General features: G+C 39.5%; 1 protein-coding gene across 1 annotated transcript in view; it reads right to left on the bottom strand.

Moving 5' to 3' along the window:
- Nucleotides 1-1,785: 1,785 nt before the first annotated feature.
- The window catches only part of LOC122084687 (GEM-like protein 1), a 15,015-nt gene continuing 8,389 nt past the window's right edge, over nucleotides 1,786-8,411 (bottom strand). Inside the window, exon 4 of the mRNA XM_042653128.1 lies at nucleotides 1,786-2,298. Within this exon, the coding sequence (XP_042509062.1) occupies nucleotides 2,110-2,298 (189 nt within the window). The 3' untranslated portion in view covers nucleotides 1,786-2,109. The remainder of the gene's footprint in view (nucleotides 2,299-8,411) is intronic.

Below are 8,411 nucleotides of genomic sequence, written 5' to 3'. Positions count from 1 at the left end.
TGATTCCGAACTATCTAAAAAAAAGTTGGAATTCATTCCTGTTTGGATGCAAGTCTCCAACATCCCCGATTCTATCTTTACTTTCAATGACATCAGAACGGAAGTCTCTTGAATTGGGAAAGTCCTAGGTTTCTGCCTCAACTTTGCGAATCTAGGGCTTCCCATAGATTGACAAGAATCAAGGTCTCCCTCAAGAAGAAAAGACCGATTTTTGTCACTTCCAAGATAAACTTTCCCAACGGTTCCGAAAGTCAACTTCAAGTATGAACTTGAAACCATTTGCCTCAATTGTGGCGGGATTTACCACAAAGCTGAAGTCTGCCCCTCGCTCAAAGGAGGTACATAGAATTACTTTAATTGGGGCCATCCGTTGGCGGGTCTTAAAGTTATCCACGTGTCGCGTTTTGCAAATAGTAAAACAAGGAAAAACAGAGATAGCCGCTTCTGGTCAACTACAGTCAGGTACCTGTGCGCTTCCACTGCACAACTCTCCCACTTCTACTGCCACAACTACGGTTTTCACTGCTTCTCAGGCGAGTGGCTCTAAGTCGCATGAACGAGCTTCTCTCTCATCTGGTGTCTCTTGTCCCAACCTTTGGGCTGATGATATGGACATTGTCCCTTCTTCTTTGGGGCTTTCTATCCCAATATCTGTTTCTACTTCCCCTTTTTTTGATGAAGTTTTTTGAATCAACAACAGTTCTCCTTGGACCCTAAAGGACATCCCTTGCCACTCTTTTGTTCCATATTTCATTTCGGACCTGATGTCTCCCAACTCCCAGATCAGGCTCACGGACCTATTCCATCCATCTCTGATCACTTTGGACTCCTCGCACCATCTAACCACCATTACAACAACAATCCCTGCTACCCAATGCACCAGTGAGAGATCCCCTGGACCCGCCATTGGACCTGCCAGCAACACTATCCACGTCCCTGCTACCCCCTCAGTCCAATTCACTAACGCCAATAAAGTTCCCATCCACCAGTATTTTTTTTTAACACATGGACCAGGCACAAACAAGTAGCCTATACCCTCCCCACCAACCACCTTGCTAAAGAGTTGATGCATGGGCCAAGAAAACGAAATCCCTCGGGTTTTTCTTTGGATCCAACAGTGGACAATAATGTGACCTTATCTCGGCGATCAGCATCAGAGAGGATGGATGCATATCGATCACTATTATCCTTTACTTTTCAGAAAAAAATATGTTTTTTTTATTATTATTATCATTATTATTTTACCCCTAAAACGATACGGGCAATTCTGATATTATATAACCAATTGGCCAATACGATACCAATACTTGAAACCATGGTCTAGACACGGCACCACTTGTGATACTTTCATTTCCTGGAGATTTACCCTTGAGGATATATCTAATATTAGATAAGTATTGGATCTTTTCACTGAGCTGTCCGATTGAGGATATTGGATCTTTTCACTGAACTGTCCGAGTTAACCATAAACCTAGACAAAAGTGGCCTGGATTTTTCCGATACTTTGCCAGTATTGAGTTGAAAACCAGAAAAACACAACGAACCAGAAACAGGACTGTTTTTTCCGGTTCAGTCTAGTTTTAAAAATTAAGTCAAACACACCAGCCTCAGCCTCGCTCAGCCTCAGCCTCACCTTCCCAAAAAAAGAGATCCTGAGAATTCAGCATCTCTGTGTGGCTAAAGATGGACGGCACAGTTTATTTTTTTCCACGGACAATAAATCCGTTAGTGTTCCACATCTGCATGCTATAAAGTCATCCTCAAAATTTTTTAGGGTCCAGATGATAATCCAATATCAAATAAATTCATCACTTACTCCCTTCTAAAAAGAGTAATTTGAGTAATTACAACATGTAAGCTGAAAACCAATATACCCAAATTAAACAATTTCTATCTACTCCCCAAATTGTATCACAAAATAAAATACAGATGCTAAGGTCCAATACAGGAGAATCATACAAGTTACTCAAAATAGATGGGAGCATACAACAGCAGTTTCTTACTTCCTCTTATCCACATATGTTTAGTATCCAAAGCACCAAACATAATCATCATCCAATCAACATCTCAGCAGCAAGTGAGACATATCCCAAGAGTACACAGCTACTATCACACAGATTGTAAGTTAAAGCCCTGCAAGGCGTCTTGTAGATTGATAACAGCACTGTCATAGTTTACAAAGGCCATGAACCAAAATTCGTGGTTGTCAACAGAGATAATTTGGATGTATTTCTCAGCTGCATTGACTTTACTTGCTGAAGGATTAACTGCTTTAAGCTGATGCAATGGGATAACCACCTATCAACAAAAAGAAGAAAATTTTTGTTAGCAACTGTTGCAGGGAACACTTCAATTTATACAATTAATGATCTGTATGGCAGACGTGAGAGAAGGAACGTGTAACAAATGCTATACTGTCCTATATACTCTTATATTTCAGCCTTTCAGAGGATGATGGAAGGAAATCTGCAGCCTCTTAGTGTCAGCACAGTAAGTTCAATGATATCGGATAGCAAACCAAGTCATAGAATCATGGATCATGGGTTTTAAAACGGACTTGAGAAATATGATCAAAGAACTTAAGAACCCCACTGAGTGGTTTGTAGTATAATTAAGTGGCAGGTTTCTCAGATGGACTGTTTTATCAACTAAATAACAGGATTTTCCATAACTGCACCAAACCCTAGGTCTCTTTTACTTCTATATTTCATGTCCTCTTACAAAATTTGAATCACATTGGGCCCCAGAAAATCCAACATGCCTTCAATTCAACCTCTCTAGTATGAAATCATCAAAATAGCACCCATCAGAGCCTGACTTTCTTGAAGGTTGATGACCCAACTTATCTGACAATGTCGGTTTTCGGGTGGAGATTTTTCAAAATTGCTTCTTTTACAGTTCCCTCAGCATGTTATACCTCATCAGCAATGGGGTAAAGTTAAAATTGAGCAGGCCTGAATTTTCCCCAAACCATTGCCAGATCTATAAGTACATATGAGATCTGAAACACACATTGTTTCTCCCTGAACCTATACTATTAGCCCTAGTAAGAGTACATGTTTTTTACTCAATTGTCTCCTTAAGGTGATGAGTTGTTAATTGATAGCGGTGGTACTAACAACATCATGTCAATTCAGGACATCTGCAGCCAAATTCCACGTCATGTTTTGTCCAAACTCACTCAAAAGCTAGAGAGAAATACATGTATCATCAAGCAATGGTTTAACCATAAGCTTACAGATTGAGGAAAGGCCAATTTGATTCAAAATCGAATGTCAGTATCCAAGCCTAAGCAACAATCCAATGCATCCATTATCCACCAAATTGTCAATTGACTGATCAGTAACACTATTTCCCTTTGTTCATGTCAACAATCTGATGCATTAAGAAAGACAGGCATAAGACCTAGAGGAGGGTGGGGACACTTTCACTAAACCAAATAATGCAACCGCTAACCATCCCTTGAGAGTGGCAATCTAGGAATAGTTGCACTGGAGCATGTTTTCCAATAGATATCTGAGAAATGCATGATCTTCTGAATGTTATGATTTGGCAAAAATAGTAAGCTGCATATGAATTAGGATGACAATAGCTATTTCAGAATTAGTTTAGTTTGGAGTCCGACTCAACCTAGTTGTGTGAAGATTATAAAAAACAGTTGATTAAGCCAACTCCCAAGTCCCAACTACTTTAATCCATTTCTTCTATTACACTATAAGCACTCTATGCCTTCTTCTCTCACTATTTTGACCCAAGTATTTCTGACCCTTCCCCCCCCCCCCCCCTTCTAATGCCTTCTTAGCTTGAACCGGTATTGGCACTAACCATTTTAGCACTTAGTTACTGTTGGACATGACTGGACCATCTTAGTTGACTTTCAAGTAGATGCATCGACTCCTATATAATTTGGCCACTAATCCTTCACATCTCAGCTACACTAGTTTTCCATGTGCCATTTCTTGTTTGTCAAACATTCTGCTCTACAAAGCATGGGTGGTCTGGTATCTTAAAAATAAAATTCTTTTCAATTTCAATGGTCTATGCTAATCACATGGCCACCCCAAACGCTCCTCTCCACTTCAAGCACCCCAGTGAATTTCTATAGTCAACATCCTTTCCAATCTCTCACTTTTGGATGATTAATCAAGATATCAAAAATGGGCAAACAGGACTCCCAGCCATCAATGATCAGTAGTGTCTACTCCAATTTATGACAAGGCCCTGTCAAATTGGATTTAAATACTGTAAAGTCAAAACAAAAACAAAATGAAAACTTTCTAACTAGGTCCTAGCATAATGTGTTTTCACTTGGACTGAGAGGCACATGAGGTAATTTCCCGGTAACATGTTAGGCTCCCCCCCCCCTCTTTTTCTCTTCCTCCCCTTGGCCAATTCCATCCAGCACTCTCTTCTTCCCTCTTTTTTCACCATCAGTCCTCTCTGTCCTCGAAATGCCTGGCAAAAAGAGTCCACTCGAAATACCTTGGTAAGAGTCCTTCAAAAATTCGGTGCCATAAGTTTCTCCCTTCCCCCACCCCCTTCCTCCCCCCCCCCGGCCACGCAGCCCCCCCCCCCCAAAAAAAGAGTGCAACTTCTGAAATTTTTGGTGCTTTGGTCCTTTTTACCCTTCCCTGTCCTCAATAAACCATGCATACAACACCTTTATTTATTCACATCCTTTACCCATTACAATGCATTACCCTACTGCTTTCCCTGCAATGTCACAAAGCCACAGGTTATCAAATACCCCTCACACCACCACCACCTTTCACTTCCTTTTAGATGGGGTAATTTGTTTAGGGCTCTAAACTAAGGTGGGTTATGCATGATGGTTCATCTCTCATCATGCAAGCTACGGCCATCTAATTCTATTCAATGAAAACCTCTGTTGCAAAATTTCCTAGCATAGATGGTTTTGTACAATTGTACCAAAAACAGGGTCTCTGTTTTTTTCCCCAAACAGATGAGTTGTGAATATCATGAAAGAAATGACAACTTTTTTTTTTGCTAACGAGGATGTGTATGCCCCAACACCATAGTTATCACACCACCAGGGCGTTGGATGCCTGCCTAAGCGCTTAGGCTAAGGCGACCAAGTGTTATTTTGTATTTTCCCTCTCTTCTAACATTATTTAGTATGCTACATATACCTTGTATCATAAAAGGTCAACATTAAGCCACATAAAGTCATTAAAATCAACATTAAGCCACATCAAATCATCAAAAATCAACATTAAGTCACATTAAGTAATAAAAAATCAACATTTAGAGAAATGATCTTGTTTATCATAAGTTTGACTAGTCAAATAATTTTATTTTTATAAGAGACTTTTTGGATTAGTTATAACACAAAGCCAGCTTTCCAACAAATCTAAGATTACTTAAATTTGAGTTGTAATGATAAAGTTATGTTCTGATTAAACTTATTTTAAAGTGTGCAAACGTTGTTAAAATTGTTTGGATGAAAATAATTTTATGAACATCAAAACAAAAGATTATTTTACCGGACTTTTGGTTTAGCAATGTTTTGCCGTGATAAGATTTATAAAATTTTCAGAATTGAGAAAACCCCAGCATTTGAAAGTTGAAAATCACCCCTACAACTCAAAATCCAGTTTTTGTTCTTGGACTGGGGGTCAACTTTTTTATCCTTTCGGACTTTGATTTTAAATTAATCTTATTAGGGGTTTTTAGCAATGTTGAACCATGAAATAATATAAAAATATTTACTTAAATGATATTTGGCATTATAAGTGCCAAAACATGAGGCAACATACAATGCAATAACCCAGGCAAACCGTTTGGACGCCAAGGCATCGCCTTGACAACTGTTCCCCACACACACGCTAGTTGGGTCAGCGTCGGCTCCTATGAAAACCATAGAAACCATGGGGCTGGCCCAAAGGGAATAAGGGGAGTTGAACTCGGGACACACATCAATTTAGGCACGCACCCTTGCCAACTAAGCTACACCCTTGTGGTTATGAGAGAAAACACTACTATCTCCACCCCAACGGAAAAAACCTCCTCTCGTGCGAGTCCCATGTCATGGATTCCTAATTCTTCCACAACTGCATTAAACAATAACTTCCTCTTTCTCTACATAGCCAATGCAATTACCACCCTATGGGAAAATAGGAGTTTGTTGGGGTTAATTTTGTAATTTGATTTTTTTTTAGATAAAATGCTGGTAGTAGTTGATTTCAAAGTTAGTTTTAGAGTTTTGAGTTTGAATTTATTGCAGTTTTAGAGTCCAAACAAGAGTCTTTTCTTTAGAGCAACCCAATGCACGAGGCTCCCGCTACTGCAAGGTCTGGGATGGGCAAATGTACGCAACCTTACCCCCTGTTTCGCAGGAGAGGCTATTCCCAAGTTTCGATCCTGTGACCAACATGTTGCAATAGTGCAACTTAACCGTTGCGTCACAGGCTCACCACTAGTTAGGAGTCTTTTATTATTCTCTTTAAATTCAAGCATGTAATCAACCCAAGACAAATTGGAATGAAAGAACTTGGAGTTGCTTACTGTTAACGGTGCGGAGCATCTACTGGCCGTGTAGCCTTTTCCTCCTTCCCTGTGGTTTCTGAAACTCTGTCCTTCTCTTCCTCCTCCCTTCTTATTTCTTCCTCTACTATCTTATTATTACTCAGTTTTGCTCCTGTTCCTGCAACTGGCGACACTACCTTATAGTAAAGAACTGCTTCTAACTCCTTGATAGATAATTGATTTGGCTTGAAATTTTTTTGGGGGATTAAATTGCTACCCTAGGGCTAATTGAAACTCGGGAATCCAGATCCAAAAAAATATCATTGCTGAGAGATCCCAAAAGAATTCAGAACTGGTCTGAGCTTCTACCACCAGACTTCCAAGTCGATTGCTCTCACCTGCTGTTTGATCTTTGAGTCGATTGTCAGTTGCTTTTAAAAGGCCTAAGGGTGAAGACCTCAACCCTAGAATCTCTAATCCAAAGGTGGAGTGATGAAGGAAATCTTCTCTACTTTCGAGTCTGCTACTGTGGCTAGTGTTCATTATTCTGTTAAGAGTCATTAGGAAGAAGATGGGTATTTTATTTATTTACAAAAAAATACTCAAATCTAGACCTTATTTCTATTTTATTACAACATTTTAATTTCCAAAAAACCCTTTCTTTCCAATTTTTTATTACAATTGAATCCTATTATCATTTGTTAACTTAATCCTATAGACTTAAATTGCTCCTGAAATTTCGGAACTGCCATTTCTTTCTTACAATTGGATCCATTCATCCTTGTGGGCCCATAGCAATCCCAAATGTAAGGGTTCAGAACCCAGGTTCACATCACTAGCAGAAAAACCTCTCTATTCATTTCAGTTTTCACTGGAAGAAGTAAGGACAGAAAGACGGACACAAAGTATGCTAACACTTGATAACATAACTAATTGTTACCCGTCTCCTAGTGCATGCCTGCATGCACACACACAGGGGGGCTGCAGTGACGGCCAGAGAAGATGCCCATGCATCATTCCTGAGTAAGGGGGGATTGTGAGCTGTCCCTCTTTGCCTCTATGATCGGAGTAAGATGGCAAAGAGGGAAGTCAACAGAAGCCACTAGCTATGAATCCTTTTCTCCCTAGTCGAATGACACCCATAGCTGAGAGAGAGAGAGAGATGACAATCTCTCCAGTGCAACGAAAAGGAATTGACTGGAGCTACCCCAAGCCTCCATGTGAAATGAAAAAAAATAACCTAACTAGAAAGTAGACAAGTGCTGTGGGATGGGAGAATAAGGTGATAACAATGGTTGTAACCAAGTTGGTAACAAAACCAAGTGGGTAACAAACAGACTAAGTATTCTAGCTCATAGCCTAATACAAGACCAATTGTGCAACTCAAAATACATGCTAAATATAGTAACTAAAGTAATCAATAGGATCCTTAGATTTTTTTAGAAAAGTATGATCAAGGATATACTTCACTTTTCAACTACAATCTAAAATTTTACTGTCCTATTACGCTATTGGTTTTTTCCCCCCTCCCTTAATATTTACTTTACCACACCATTTACTCTCATCCACATAGACCTAAAATTGCACTCAAAATATCTTTGTATCCCAGACATTGCCCCATAGTTTAAACTTGTCATTTACCCAACACCCCCCCCCCTTCTCCCTCTCTTCCTCTAGTACCGTTTCTAAAAACCATATTCAAGGTAAAATAAGAAGGTCAATTGAATCTGCTTTATGCCCATATCGGGTACTTCTAGAAATCCCCCATTAGGTTTTGCAATTTAAGACAACCCATCCCAAGCCAAAAAAATAAAAAACAAGCCAAAAGGTTGGCACTGCACGGCCTAAACTATCAGAACGAGTTAACGACCGACCAACATTCCATTAAAACATCTTTAGATAGAACGTAAATTTTTTTTTTTTTT

This window comes from Macadamia integrifolia, chromosome 7 (genome assembly GCF_013358625.1).
Source record: "Macadamia integrifolia cultivar HAES 741 chromosome 7, SCU_Mint_v3, whole genome shotgun sequence".
NCBI classification, from domain to species: Eukaryota; Viridiplantae; Streptophyta; class Magnoliopsida; order Proteales; family Proteaceae; genus Macadamia; species Macadamia integrifolia.
This window is presented reverse-complemented; position numbering and strand designations above follow the sequence as displayed.